Source organism: Macaca nemestrina, chromosome 3, assembly GCF_043159975.1.
Source record: "Macaca nemestrina isolate mMacNem1 chromosome 3, mMacNem.hap1, whole genome shotgun sequence".
In the NCBI taxonomy this organism is placed as follows: Eukaryota; Metazoa; Chordata; class Mammalia; order Primates; family Cercopithecidae; genus Macaca; species Macaca nemestrina.
In genome coordinates this window covers 80,291,070-80,307,106 of record NC_092127.1, presented here as the reverse complement: position 1 = coordinate 80,307,106, position 16,037 = coordinate 80,291,070, and the positions used below count along the sequence as shown (strand labels likewise).

General features: G+C 35.7%; 1 protein-coding gene and 2 long non-coding RNA genes across 18 annotated transcripts in view; 2 read left to right on the top strand and 1 right to left on the bottom strand.

Moving 5' to 3' along the window:
• LOC139362351 (uncharacterized) overlaps positions 1-843 on the top strand; it is a 33,316-nt gene extending 32,473 nt beyond the window's left edge. The window contains exon 3 of the long non-coding RNA XR_011621112.1: positions 527-843. This is a non-coding gene — a long non-coding RNA (uncharacterized lncRNA). The remainder of the gene's footprint in view (positions 1-526) is intronic.
• Positions 1-16,037, top strand: part of LOC105486271 (uncharacterized) — an 84,899-nt gene that overhangs the window by 41,727 nt on the left and 27,135 nt on the right. The window lies entirely within an intron of this gene.
• The window catches only part of LOC105486272 (collagen type XXV alpha 1 chain), a 507,117-nt gene continuing 494,252 nt past the window's right edge, over positions 3,173-16,037 (bottom strand). For 10 of the 15 annotated variants that reach the window (XM_071093205.1, XM_071093207.1, XM_071093213.1 and 7 more), the window contains 2 exons: positions 13,590-13,676; positions 11,224-11,703 (listed from right to left, as the gene is read on the bottom strand). In XM_071093205.1, coding sequence (XP_070949306.1) covers positions 11,641-11,703; positions 13,590-13,676 — 150 coding nt within the window. In that variant the 3' untranslated portion in view covers positions 11,224-11,640. The other 5 variants (XM_011749078.2, XM_071093210.1, XM_071093206.1 and 2 more) reach the window with 3 other exon arrangements.

Here is a 16,037-nt window from a genome sequence, read left to right as displayed (position 1 = left end):
GGAGGCAGAGGCAGGAGAATTGCTTGAACCCAGGAGGTAGAGGTTGCAGTGAGCCGAGATCACACCACTGCACTCTAGCCTGGGCAACAGAGTGAGACTCCATCTAAAAAAATATATATATATTTATATTTAATATATATTTATAGAAATCAAATTATAAAGTATATATTTATATAAATTTATATATTTATATTTATATATTTATATATTTATATAAATATATATACTTTAAACATATATATATATATATTTTCAATTAGCTTTGGTTATTTTGAGGAACCTGTGCCTTGTCACCTTATGGATGATACAAGTGTGTTACTGATTTTTCTTTTGCTATGAACACCAGGAAGCTCAGAGCCATGCTGGTTGTTTCATTGAATGATACTATGGAGTTTTATATTTTCTTTCTTTTCATTATAACTTTCCTTGTGGTCTTGAACTATGTTTACATATGTTTTTCCAGGTTCTTATTTTTAAACTAATTTATGTATTTTAAAAGGTTTTTTTGTTTGTTTTTGTGAAACAGGGTATCCCTCTGTCACCCAGGTTGGAGTGCAGTGGCGCCATCTTGGCTCACTACAGCCTTGATCACCCAGACTCAAGTGATTGTCCTGCCTCAGCCTCCCAAGTAGCTGGGACTACAGGTGTGTACAAGAATGACTGCATAATTTCTTTTTGCACTTTTTTTTGTAGAGACAGGGTTTTGCCATGTTGCTTGGGCTGGTCTCAAATTTCTGGGCTCAAGCAACCTGCCTGCCTCAGCCTCCCAAATTGCCGGAATTACAGGAGTGAGCCACTGTGCCTGGCAATAGTGTTCTTTATAAATGTTCTTTTAATTTGTCTTAAATCTTACGGGAAATGAAATAAAAGGATGAATTTATAAATAAAGCCATATTTGCTTTCTTTGAATCATCATTCTCAGAGTGATAGAGGGTATGAGATAGTTAATAGTTGCAGAGAGGTCAGTTAGGTTTCTCCAAAAGTTTAAGAGAGAAATGAGGAAAGTCTAAACTGAGGCCGTGGGATGGGGATGGAGAGAAGGGGTAGATCTGACAGAGATTTAGGAGGCAGAATTGGAGGAACTTGGTGATGAATTAGATGCTGTGCGTGTGAGGGGATGGGTGGGTGATGGAGGTGTGTAGTGTCCAAAATGATTCTGAGGCCTCCACCTTGTTTGCCTGGATGGCAGGTGGGGAAGGTGGCACCATTCATTATGATATGGAAGTCTGTAAGAAAACCAGGGGTGAAGCGGAAGATGATAAGCACCTATGGGACATCCAGGTGGACATGCCTTTATCAGTTGGTCTGAAAGTCAGAAGGAAGTCTGATGAAGACACAAATGTGGTCTTTGTGAGAGTGAATGAGCTCTTCTGGAGAGACGGAATGCATGGCTAAGAAGAGCAAAAGCAGAAGAGAGAATGAAAGTCGGAGCCCTGAGAATCATCATTTAATGATCAGGTAGAGAAGGAAGAGCTGGCAAAGGAAAATAAGACAGAAAAGTAGGATTAAATGACAAGAACATAAAGACTTGAGAACTAAAATGAGCACTGAAGAGGGTGGCAGTGGTCAACTGCATCTGATGCTGCTGGCAAGGTCAACAAAGATGAGCGCTAGATCTAGCCATTCCACAGTGTATATACACTTCAAAACATCGTATTTTGCACAATAAATACACACAATTTTATCTTTCAATTACAAAAGCAAAAATAAAAGGTGAGCATTGGGAAGTAGTCTTTTATTTGGGACTTGTAAATAATTGGTATCTTTGGAGGCATTTATTCATTAAATACTATATATATAATTTTTATTATATATATATATATAGTTATATATATATATATATAAAACTATATATATATATAATTTTTTTATTTTTTGAGAGTGAGTCTTGCTCTATCCCCTAGGCTGGAGTACAGCGCACGATCTGGGCTCACTGCAACCTCCACCTCCCTGGTTCAAGCAATTCTTCTGCCTCAGCCTCTTGAGTAGCTGGGATTACAGGTGCCTGCCACCATGCCCGGCTAATTTTTTGTATTTTCGGTAGAGACGGGTTTCACCATGTTGTCCAGGATGGTCTTGATCTCCTGACCTCATGATCCACCCGCCTCAGCCTCCCAAAGTGCTGGGATTATAGACGTGAGCCACCGCACCCAGCCCATTAAATACTTATTAAGTGACTCTTATGCGCTACAATCTAATCATATACTGATGACCAATTTGATGGGAGGATGGTAAGGTAACTAAATGTAAGGTAACTTAATTCACCAAGACGGGAAATAGTGGAGGAAAATTAGGAGGGGAGGCCGGGTGCGGTGGCGCACGCCTGTAATCCTAGGACTTTGGGAGGCTGAGGCAGGTGGATCATGAGGTCAGGAGTTTGGGACCAGCCTGACCAACATGGTGAAACCTCGTCTCTACTAAAAATACAAAAATTAGCCAGGTATGGCGGTGGGCATGTGTAGTCCCAGCTACTCAGGAGGCTGAGGCAGGAGAATCGCTTGAACTCAGGAGGCGGAGCTTGAAGTGAGCCGAGATCGGTCCACTGCACTCCAGCCTGGGTGACATAGCGAGACTCCATCTCAAAAAACAAAAACAAAATCAAAAACCAGAAAGTTCTAGTTTTAGAAAATCCCTATAGCTAGGTATGTGCACCAGGTTAAATGATGGGGTTACAATATTGTAGAAGAGTAGAATAAAATTCTTTATGAATAATGTTTAAATCAAAGAAAAGAGGCCAAGGTTTTCATGAACATCAATAAAGCTTTATAACAATACAATTCATTATCATTGTTTGGATTAATATTGTAATAATTACACACTTTTTACATTATGAAAATAAGTCATAAATAGTGTAAAAATAATTCTGAAGATCAACTTCTCACAAACTAGGAACCCTGAAAACAAATTTAAAAAGCAAATAAAAACAAATTGGAAACTGAACACAATGCAATTATCTCCAAACCGCAAATCAAAAATCTTATGCATCTTTTGATACAGTAATGTCAGCTGGAGAAAGTACAATGAAATTAAAGTAAAAATTGAACAGGGAGAATTCAATCTTTCAATTATTTACACTACTAAGATAAACAGGTTTGTGCCATATTTACAGTGATAAGACACAACACATTCTTAGAATAATCAATTATATGAGACTGGCCCACAAACATTTAAAAAAATATGCAGTGTAATGCTTGCCAAAATATTTTTTTTGCATATTTCACTTATTTTGTATTTATGTGAGTTTTTGGCAATATAAAAATAGCTGCACATAGAGATGAACTTTAAAATGTAAAAAATACAAATAAAAATATAATATTTTCTAAAGAAAAATCAGATACATACATCTTTTAAAAATGTTATTAAGTTGAATGAAACATTTACAACAGTATAAAGAATACTCACATAAATGTCAACAGTATGTAAGACATTCTTTTGTGAATCCAATTCATTAATATTTCTGAGATAGGTGAGAATATCAACTACATTTTGAGAAATGTGGTACTTTCTTTGTTGTTAATAAATCACGCATAACTGTTTAGGCTGAAAAAAATATTCCTATTCCCAAAAGGACAGTTCTTTCAATAAGCAGCACAGGCAATTTTATACATTTAAATATTTTGAAATGAAAAAAGTCATTAAAGTGGTTATTAGTATGGGGTTAGCAAAAACCAAACTCCACTAAAAATTTAAGTTAGAGGAGTGTCCTGATGTGTCAACTTTATGTTGGCAACAAATCTAGCCAACATAGATATCCCAATAAAAATGGGAAGAAGTAGGGACTGACAGTCCTTCTAGTCTAAAACAATTTAGCATAATCATAATTGGTCAAGCTTGTTAATTCCACTAGGGATGTATGATTTTAATAGCCAGAATCACAATAATAGTCAGATTGTTCTTACTTATTTTTAGAAAGATAGGGTTCCTAAGGACTTAACTTCCAAGAGAGAGCAGGAGCTTTTGTTTTTACAAATTAGAAAATCCTATTTTTTTGAAGTGCGAAATATTAATATAATTTGATTATTAGGAAATAAGAAAAAACAAGATTTCAAATATTAGCATCTGTATGTTGCTTATGATCACTTATTAGAAGATGTTAAAATACCACCAAAGTATAGCCCAATTCTGGGTAAGACAATATATAGTGGGGAAAGAAAGGATAACAAATTATGTTAAGTGTTCATGCTTTGATAGTAACATTAAAAAAAAATAAACCTTGGAAATTAAGCACATTTCCTAAGTGATAAAAATACAACATATCAAAGACAATTTTTCCATTGGTACTGACATGCTGATTTGACAGTTTTCTAAACTAGCATATATATCTGTCTATATAGATAGATAGACAAAGGACATGTAGTATAAACTACTTGATGTGTAAGTTCTTGCTGTCCCATCAGAACATCGTATGCACAGAATGTAAATTTAAAAACAAGACCTTTCTTCTAGTAGGAATTAAAGATATTCTAATGTCCTTTATAAAATCACATGAGAAAAAAAAGTCCTCCAAGACTGCTTTTACTAATGAAAAACAAAAACTGAAAGAAAAAATTAGGTATATTTGTGCACTAAGTACTCTATAAGGTGTGTGCAGACTTCTCTAATGCTAGTTTTGTCATGTTTCATCAAATCATATAAACTAAAAGATGAGTGAATGAAAAAGATGAGACACATGAAAGTAGATAAAGGCATATGATGTATGAAATGACTATGAAAGAGGAGGATCTATGATCCGAGTAAACACACATCATCCATCTATAGGTACACTGTTTTGTTTTACATTAAGAAAGCCTGGTCATTGGACCATAATTATAGCAAATTCATGAACTTTAAAAATAAAATCACACACTAATGATTTAGGAATGCTATTAAACAGGGAAATAAAATTATCCATAGTAGGTGCATTGTCCATAGAGAAAAAGGAAAAGAAATACATTAGCACCAACCAACATACATGAAAAACAATTTTAAATCTAAAACACATATCAATTTGCCATCTTTTAATGTTTTATCAGAAATAGAAACTGACCTTGCCTTATTTCCAATGTGTCTTTCATGTATATTTTCTCAACCCTCTATCCAATAACATACATTAAAGAAATCTTTAAGGAAAGTATATTATCTATCAACACATATCAACAAACACAATTCTTTCATTCATTTAGAAATTATTTAAGAATTCTCTATATTGATGACAAAACGGATGCTTGAAAACATTGTAGTAACCGAAAGTTAAAGATTATCCATTATGGTTAAGACCTAGCAATTCCACTGAACAAGGAGGAGTATCATCATCCCTTTGTTTTTCCCAAAGAAATAAATGTAATGGAAGTTTATAACCTCATTTAATCATGAAATAAGTCGATGTTGTGAAATCAGTTATAGAGAAAAAACTCAATATACACACAGGACAGAATAGTATTCTTTGAAGGGCTGTATTTCAAAACAAATTTTTTGTACATAAAGTGTTTTTCTTTTGATGTTGAGGTATCATCTCCTGAAGCTGTGCAAGTTTTAAATAGTGATCCATCTCAATCCACCTCTTTCTACTAGAGAAGCAGAAAAAAAGATAGAAGGGAAAAAATACAGCCACTGGACACTGTAGTTTGTTTTCCTGAAGAGAATGTCGTTCCACCCACTTCAGTTCATTTTTCCAAACCATTTAAGACAAATTGTGTCAGACATTGAGCAATACCTTATCCTAACACCATGCCATACAAGAAATTGTTAGAAAATGCCCTCCATTATTTTCAAAATGCTAAACTGGCTTAGGGGTGTGGAATGTTACCAGAGATGTTACCAATTAGACTGATCTAATAGTTTAAACATCTTTCAACTTTAAAAATTTAATAGAAAAAAAAAAGAAGATGCCATTTTGTATGACCGTCATTTGGTTACATAACATAAATGAGATCATGAGGATTTTAGGTTTCTTGTCTTATGGTTATATCTTAACTATAAGCCAGTGATTAGTTAATTTCCCTTCTGGTGGTGACACCTATGCGTGAAACTAGAAATCTTCCCAGAAGACGGCATCGAGTCAGGAGAGAAATTAAATTCTCTAATGGGCTGAAAGGGTGCCTACTCCTCATTGATAATGTTTCTTTTAATGTAACACTTCCACTTAGAATAAGCCATTTCAAAACATGCTACCAACTCTTCACTGTGCAAAGAAATGTTCCGTCTAATACGTTTAGGTAAAGTTTGAGCAAGTAGATGAAAAATACTCTCTTTATGGCAACTATATTTCACAGCTTTCTGAGATCTTAGATTTGGTCTGTGGATATGAGGATAAGACAAACATTTAGAAATGTTAAAAAGAAAGAAATCTAAATATAGACAAAACTTAAAACCATAAAAACAGAAATTAATATTATCAAATGTGACAAAATCTTGGCTTTATATTAACTGATAATCTCCATGTACGTTACATTCATCATGTAAAGAAAGTCAAAACATACTTAAAAATGTGTAACTTTCATGCTTTACAATGATTAGACTGAAAGTGGAGCTTATTTTATACTCTATCCAATTATCCAAAACAAGAAGAGAAGTTAGTAAAAGGTCATTTTGACCATCGGAGCCAAATTATTATGATTTGAAGTCTTCTTAAAAAAATTGTTCAAAACATATGTGACAAAAACTGAAATGAATATTTTTTCAATATTCCTGGGACTAAAGAAAGAAAAAGGAAAAAGCATTAAAAAGAATGAAAAATACCTTTCTGTTTCTCAAACTTTGTAGGAAATGTTTGACATGGGTTGGATCTTTGGAGGAAGGAAAGCTCTCACAACAACTTTGGCACAGATGTCCCAGTAAGCTCTCCTACATCATCAGGAAAGGTGATTTTGGCTGATCCCTTCTCAGAACATGTTATTTCTTCAGTAACCCAAGTTTTGGTGGATGCACATCCCTGTTTCCTCAGGGACAAGGGCTCCCATTCCAAGAATCTCCTATTCCAAAAGAAGCGCTGTGCCTCTGTCATTTTTAAAAGCACCCATATTAACACTTGCTGAAATTCAGTTTATTTATATATATTTTTTAAGTCTGGTTCTGCATGTTTGCATTTGTAAACCTCTTTCCTACTTGGTCACACGAGAGACAGTGCTGGAGGCTGAATCGGTCCTCTTCCCGTGTCTTCACTGCCAAGGGCAGCCCAAGGAAAACTGGCGGCAGCAACAGGCTCAACCCCTTCATATTTCAACCAAAGTGGCCACGTGAGCCCACAATACTGGAAGCTGAAGATCTGCAGTCAGGACTGCAACTCCCTCAAAATACAAGACAAATTGTGTGTGTGCTCTCCACCACCTTATCTCTTTTTGGCAATAAGCCATGGTGTAACCCCCTTGAGATGACAAAAGGAATAAAAGCTCAGATGTAATCAAAGGACTTGTGATCAGCATGCTAGCATCTGAAGTTGCACAGCAAGCAGGTTTGGCACAGTCATGCTTTTTTAGTCAATTTCAATGGGTAGTGTAGGTATGAGTCAACGCCAACACGAAAGGTGAATAGGAATGTGATAATCAACTCTCAAATCAGTCAGTATAGTACATTTTCATAGCTTTGAGCCCATATTTGGTCACCATTTCATGTAAACTATTTCATGGCACTTTTTGTCCATGCAATTAGCAAGCCCGAAGAAGGAAAATAGCTAGTACAATCAATCATTATCTACCACTGATTTGTCCATATAAATACGTATCTTCACATAAGATAAAGAGATACTGATCTATATTTTTTGCAGGTTTCTCACTGATTTCACAAATTGCCCAATTTCAGATGTAAGTGGAGTAAAAATGGACATGTATACTATTGCCAGCAGGAAGAAGCAGCCCTATGTAAACATATCTCAGACTTGTAAAATCTGCAATTCAGTTTTCAACTATAAATATTAAAAGAGGACCATTATATACACAACTTCATGCTTGAAAGGTTAGATTCATCACTGCAGAAAAAGACAACAAAAAGATAAATACATGGAATTAGTAGTCTTGAATTAAAATTTTAAATAATATTTATTTTAAGAAAACTGGTAGAACCTTGAATAGAGTCTATAAGCCAACTGACTGGCTACCAATGAGCCAATTGATTATCTGATATGTGTGCTATATATTACTTTCTAAACTCCAAGATGTCACGGCAATTTCCATCTGAGGTTCATTCCACATTTTTCCTTTGCCACTGAGAATTTTAGGGTAAGTGTTTTGCTCAGTAACTGTTCTGGGAAAGCAGAAAATTAGGATGTTTATCACATATGTATGACAATTAAATTTAATTCTGTATTTGTAAGCTACATAATCTTCTGCAAGCATTACAATACAACCGTGGAAAGGGCTGAGGACTGACCTCGATAATGTTGTTTACTTCACCAACACCTGACTCTAATCCTCTATTCTTCAGTTCTTGGTTCCTCCTTCCTTTTGCAAGCCTTGCCCACTGTGAATGTTATGCAAGGTAGACCTGCCTGCTCTCAGGCCTTCAATCTGTATTACAGGTTCCATTGTAACCTAAGGCACCACAGATTTCTGGTTTCTCACCTCTCTCTCATAGCAGTCATAATTACTAAGGTTTTCCTAGAACTGCATTAAGTCAGAGGTCTGAGGAACAGAGGTCTTTGAGATATACACTTACAAAGCAAATCTTAGAGACATCCTTGACATTTACTCAAAGAAAAATCAGTAAGTAGAATGTACAGACAAGGAGAATAACAGAGGTCTCTTCATTCACCCTCCACAATGCATGGAGTCATCTTTAAGTTTATTTATCAACATTTGTTTTTCTCTATTCAAGGAAAATAGATGCTCTACTAGGTGTGCTTTGGAGGCTGCTTTCTAATCTTCAGAGATGGAGTTCACTCAATATTCTTGCCTGTCATGCCAATGCCAAAAAATGTGTCTATAGGAAGCACTCCTGTTTCCAAACCCTCACTTATCTCTCTTAACTCTTCCTGTGTTGGTAAATTTAGAAAACAGAGAGAAAACTAATTTAAACAAAGATGAAATAGTTTTGCATGTATAAATCATTGAGAGGAGCATAACCAAGAGGAGGTGGTAATCAGTGATTTATATGACTGCCACAATTTGAATTTTAAGTCAAGTAAACATTTGCCACTGTGCCCTACAGCCTAATAAACACAGCAGTGTTCAAAAGGGTGATAACACCCAAAATAGGACTCACTAAAAGCAATCCGCTGACCTTATTTTAAAAATATAATTTTAAAAGTAATTTTTATTTGACTATTTTATATCACAGCTAAGTTGACCACATAAGAAATTTGAGAACGTTTTCATTTTCTAATTGTTTCTTTCCTTTCTGGGGATGGGTGGGAGAGGTTGATCAGAATGATTTGCATTTGTCTGTGTTGGGTGGATGTGGTAAACAATACTAAAGTTTCATAATTCTTATTCTTTATATAAGATGCTAGATTCATAAGATCTTTAATCTTCTGTAGCATGTAGTGTCTATTCTGTGGAAAAATATGTATTTAAAAGGAAAATTTCTGATTTTCTAATAGTATTCATATTACTACCAGCTTTGGCCATTTCATGAACCAAAAAGATGATGAGTTCTTTGTTGCCATTTAAGGGTATAAACCCCTTTAAAAAGGCAGCGATTCAGAGGTGGCTAAGAACGATTGTGAACCCAAGTTCTGAGTGGTGTCAGAAGGCTGGATAAAGCAAGCCTACTGCATCTCCGCTATGTGAAGTGTGCTAATGGTTGGTTTAAAAAATTACACTATTAGATTACAGGGCAAAGGTTAGAGAGTAAGTGGTAATTCCAGCTCAAGATGGTATTAAAAATTCTGTGAACGGGGGTTATGATAGGGGAGGGATAGTTTTCTCAGGTGAAGAAGAGTATGATGATAGGTCCATTTTCATGAGACCCACTTGACCCTGTATGTGATCAAGCTAATTATCTGACAGGCTGAAAGCGGAGTATGGGAAGCTACTAAATAAATGACGCTACTGAGAGAGGTTTTACTTTCTCTGGTCAAGTAGGTGAAACTGATTAAGAAAGAGAGTGAGTTATTCAGGATTTTCTCACCATGGAGTTGCTAAGGTAAGATGCAACTAAGAGAGTCAGGTTTCCCATCTTTCTGCATTGCTACATAGTTTTGCTGTAATGTTGCTAATGAAGCATGCCTGTCCAAAATTACTGAAGAAGCCACAAGGTGCTGGAGAAAAAAATTTCAAAATGATTGAAGCATCTTGTGCATTTTCTCAGCCCATTTTTACATGCTTGGAATGCTTTTATCCTTCAGTAGCATGTGCACAGCCTTTATAATTAGATCTTCACCATTATTGCATAAAGGTTTGGTATTCTCTGAATAGCACAGCTCATTCGGATGATCTCTTCCTTGCTTACAGTTTCACTGTTGCTTTCTATTGTTTCTCTCTCCCTCTCCTAGTTGTGTTACACACTAGTTCTGTGCTCTTGGAAGGTCCTTGACCTCTCTGAATTTGTTTCTTCATCTGCATCACTGAGGGTAATAAGACTTTATGGGGTCATTGTATGGATTAAATGAAATGATATTCTCTATATGAAAAGGCTTATCATACAGCCTTTGCACATAGAAGGTTCTCTATAAAAAATAAACTCCATTCCTCACTGAATACACACACAGTGACTATGGGCAGTCATATGAAGAGGCTAGAATAAACTGATTCATAAAGGACACCACTTAAATTTAATTCAGTTTCTCCTACATAACTCAAGACATCATTAAACAAATGATGCTTATGTTTTTCTGCTTTCTCAGCTCTGTGACTATATTGACAGGGTTCTACCATGTATTAGCATGTTTGTCTGTGTAAGTAAGTATAAATAGAAGAAGAATCACAATTGAGAATAGGTTTAAACATTAGGAAGACAAAGATTTTGAGAGACAAGTAAAACATTATCAGGGTGCACTGCCCCTTTCCATTCCAAAGAAAGGATTAGATAGGGAAGGTTCCAAATTGCAATGTTTGCTAAGAATTGCGTTAGCTGATCAGTTTAGGAAGAAATCAGCAGTAAATATACTGATCAAAAGTTATTCTGGAGATGAAATCTTTTGCTTTTTAATATCCAAACAACTCTTCGCAATGTCACATCCAAAGGTCTGTTCGGAATGGAAAAGGCTAGTCCAGGTTAAGAGAAAGGGAGAGTGCTTCTTTTGAGAAATTATTCAGTAAAGCCTACCTTTTGCCAACAGCCAGGCATGGGTAAGCCATCTGGCCCCTGTTTTAAAGAGAAGAAAAAGAATTCCTCAGGCTCCATAAGAGTGATTAAACTTCATAATTCACATGCTCAGAGGCTTAAAAATAAATTTCTACCCATTAGTGGCTTTGGTCATGGGCATCTTTTACTAATTAACAACTCCCAATATATTACCCAGTGTTAGGTAAAATAAAGAAAATTCAAATGTTTTCCAGAGTGAGTACACATTTTGAAAACACATAAAGTATAGAAAATGTTATGCCTAATTTTGAAAAAGCAATTTACAAAGCATAGTGCTCTATTCGTATCTATATTTTTAGATAATAAATCTATACTCAATTTCATTAAAACAGGTCTCGCTGGTATCTCTATTAAGTAAACCAAAATAACTTATCTTCCTGGTCACTATTAGACTATGGCTGAATTCATGATAATGATGAATAATCAATGATAAACCATTTCTATCCGAAGTTTGTAGCTCTTCACATGCCAGTATTTTTCACTTTTCTATATTGAAAGTAAATACAGTAGAACATACTCAATTGAATTAGAAGACAAGCAGCCTATCTATATTTTTATGATAAAATATTATCTAGAACATTCATCGATTTCTCTATTTAAATTATTCACAAGTTAACAAATTCTGAATAAAATAAGAGGTTCCTAAGTGTGGCAAAATGTATTTTAAAGTGTATGCATTCTTCAGATACAAATGATACAAATAAGGCAGGAAGAGTTGGTACATCAAGAGGGCATGCTTCTACTTTTCCCCCGACAAAATCATAAAATATGATTTATCATCAATACCAAGCAAACAAAGAACTAGGAACTTCATATTGAGATTTTCTAACTATAATCACTGACTGCTTAATTTTTAAAAATATGAATACAATCTCTTAAAGAGAAATATAAATTTATCTTTAAAGAATCATGCTTATACCTGAAGAATAATATAAGAACATGCAGACCAGTATAACCATCAATGCAAACATAAAAATTTTTTATTTATACCTCAGAAAATATGAATATACTTTCATTTTAAATGTAAAAAAAAAGAACACTTTTGAAAAGCTTCATAAAATATTTGGGAAAAACTGGTAATGCCAGATTGGTACAAGGAGAAGGTTCAACCAGCAGAATTTTAGATTTTAGTATCAGGAGGATTTTGAGTTCATGCCAATGGAGATAAGGGAGTTTGGTCTACTTTAGGAAAGTGAGTTTCAAAAGGAGAGACCATTAAATTGAAAAGGTTATGTGACAAAGAAGAGGGTTGGGGCTGCAGACTCTTATCATCTTTAGAAGCTCAGAGAAGTTTGGTCCTCTTCTCTGTGGTCTCTTAAAGCATTCTCTTGAATTGGTTAACACTTGACAACAGAAGCTGAATTCCGTAGGTTGGGCCTTATTTACAGCCTGATAGAAATATAGCGAAAAAGGCAGAAATACCTTTATTTGTTTTAGAGAAAAAGAAAAAAAGTCAAACTTAGGTGGAAAACCAAAAGCTATGGTCCAGCAGTGTCTTTGCATCAAATATTTTCATATAATTTTACTGTAATCTTTAAATATTTATGGAAAAAATTAATATTCCAAAGAACACAAAAAAGGTGGTCATGTCAGTTGTGAGAACAACATCAGGAGATTAATTTGCATTCATTGATAGAAACGCGTGCTTGCCCTCTGACTCTGCAGAGTGGCAGAAGGAGCCTGTTCATGCACATGCATGTAGTGTGTTTATCATGTAAAGCTTGCCCAGAATGCACCACTTTACACTGATAGAGATGAACATGTAATAAAGGAACTGCATGCAGGGTGGTAGGAAAGAGAAATACTGTACCAATTGGCAAGGGGCATCCAGCCCATCCAGGCCAGGCTGGCCTGGCTCCCCTTTTTCCCCCTTAACGCCACGGAATCCCTGTTTGTAAAGATTAACTGATAATGTTACTAACACAAGAAATCACTTAAGCACAAATTCTGCGAAAGAAGTAACTACAACAACAAAAGGCTGGGAGAGGAGCAACTCTGAAGGGAAAAGTAACATCCAGTGAAGTTGGACAAAGTAAAATGGAGGGAGACATATTCCTACAACAGGGGCTTGTTTGAAAACAGTGGCCTCTCTTTGGAGGGGTATGGAATAGTGCCGGTTCCTTTCGGATCTTACATTCAGGTTCCAGTTGTGCCGTGATATTTGGGGGTTAAGAAACCAGGCAGAGCTAGTGGCCAGAGATGAGATGTGGAACATATCAGGATAACTGTGATAAATGTTTCTGGGTATCTTGAAGTCCGTGTTAAATGACCCCAATCAGTAACCCTCCTGTTACGGATCCCTCCAGCTTGCTCTTCTCCCATCTGATCCCCTCACACAAACATCTGGAGACAGTTCCAGGAGTCAGACATACCAACGGGCAGGGTGCATCTAATCCAGGAGCACCCTGTTCTCCTTTCTCCCCTTTAGGGCCCTTTTTGCCTTTCTTTCCCTTTTCCCCCTGTGGATACAAGGGTTTAAATAAAAGACAAATTTTATTTGGGGGGAAATAATGGTAATTCAAAAGATGGTTTAGGTAAGAAAATTCTGGAAGGGCATTTACCACTGTTTTCTGATTTAGGTAAGGCATGATATTATAAAAGCTAATACTTTCAGAGTGACAATGGATTCTGGGCAGGGGCATGTGGGATTTTATTTAAGATACTCAACAAGACAGAAGGAGGCTTAAAAGCTGATACATCAGAAGTGCTAACTTAGACCACAATGTCACAGTCATGAATTAGGTGTCTGAGTCACAGATCCTGTGAGGATGACAGGTACCAAAAGCATTGAAGCCAGCCAGTGGCAGATGAAGTTCAGGGAAATAATGGATACTTCACTCAATTTTCAATACCTGTCACCTTTCTTTTTTCTAATCCTGTAACAGATGAAAGCTGCATTGAACCAGAGGAAAAGGAAAGAATGTTAACAGTGTCTAGTTCTTTGAAATGTATCCAACTTTATGATTGATATTACTTGTGTAACTCTCATTCAAAAATATTCAATGTCTTAAAATATGCTATTTCTTTTAATATTTTTTATATCCTTTTGTTACAGCAAAACATTTAAAAGAAACTAAAAGCAAATACTTTCCTTATTAAGTCAGGTAACAAATGTTAAAAGTGCTAATAGTTTGCAGCAATGCCAACTGGAGAAATCGACTTATTTATAAACCTAGGGATCTTCTTTAATTCACTCTCTTACTGATCTCATGCCATGTATTTACAATGGTAAATGAGTTTCCAGCTTACTCATAATGTGACAAAAGCCAAAAAAAAAAAAAAATCTGTTCAGGAGAGGAAAAGCAGCTTGGACTCAGTAAAATGAGGTAGGCAGGATAATTACATAGTGGGAATGTAGATATGGAAATTAGTATTTAGGAATCAAGGTAAAGGTTGTGGGAAATCTGCATGGATCATAGGGCCAGAGGAATTAAGGAAAGGAGGCAAAAGGAGGAGAAGGAAGGAATGCACCTCAGCTGTTTTATATTAACATCAATATCTCTGCATATTTATAGACAGGGAGTTAGTGCCGTGCAGAATTCAAAATGCTATACAATACATACTTAAAAAAATGTATTCATTCTGCAATCAGGATGGGAGTTACAATAAAACTGAATAATCTCTGAAGCAAAGCAACATGAATATTGAAAGGTGAAAAGAGATACACATAACAGAAATATATGAGATGTGCATTCAAATTAATACATTCATTCTGACAGCATGAGCAAAAGCTCTTCATTTATCTCCTGTGTGCCAAAAAGATTGCATCAGAAGGCTCAGAATCAAAAACACTTGGATTTCTTGAATATGGGGCAAAGAGACATTCTCTGTGGCTTAGTTGATCATGATCAAAGACAATGATGACCCCAGAAGCCAGGGTGAAATGAGAGCAGTTGTGATAGGAAGTAAGATGGGAGGAACATTCAGAAGTAAGTTGGTCACTCACTCAAGATGGATCAACATCCTTCCTTAATAAATCACTTCAGTACCATGAGATAAAACTGATGTAAACTCATTTGGGTGAGCTCTTCCCTCCCAGAGGGCAGTGGACTCTTCACATAGGTGTGTCTGAGACCGGTGTGTTGGGTATTATTACTTTGGAATTCAATTCATTATTTGATTGGCAAATCAACTCAGATTAACCACTCAACAGAAAAATGTTGTCATATGAATGTTACTGTGCCAGACTATAGGAATCATTTTTCAGTAATATTTTAGTGAGCCTCAAGCTTTACGGAAAAGAAACACTACAGTATGAAGAATAACGTGCCAATGTTGTTATTAGTCAGCATTGTTTTGTAATATGTACTGATTCCCCATGCAATACAAAACCATGCCATTGTGGGTATCAGTACATGAGAGTTCTTGATAACTTTTATTTCCCATGTCAAATAATTATATACATGAATTATTCTCATTTAGAATCAATTTTTGTAAATTTAAAACTTCTAATCATGGCAGCTGAACATGGAAATATTTTGTATGGGTGATTAACATTATTCTGAGGATCAAGTTTCTAGCTTTTATGCTTTCCTATGCTGTAATGCTGGTAATTTCTTTCTCGTAAACATGAGTATCCTCCTAATGGTATTTTTTTTTTTTTTTTTTTTTTTTTGAGACAGGGTCTCATTCTTGTTGCCCAGGCTGGAGTGCAATGGCGTGATCTTGGCTCACTGCAACCTCCGCCTCCAGGGTTCAAGCGATTCTCCTGCCTCAGCCTCCCAACTAGCTGGGATTATAGGCACCCACCACAACCCCCAGCTAATTTTTGTATTTTTAGTAGAGATAGGGTTTCGTCATGTTAGCCAGGCTGGTCTCAA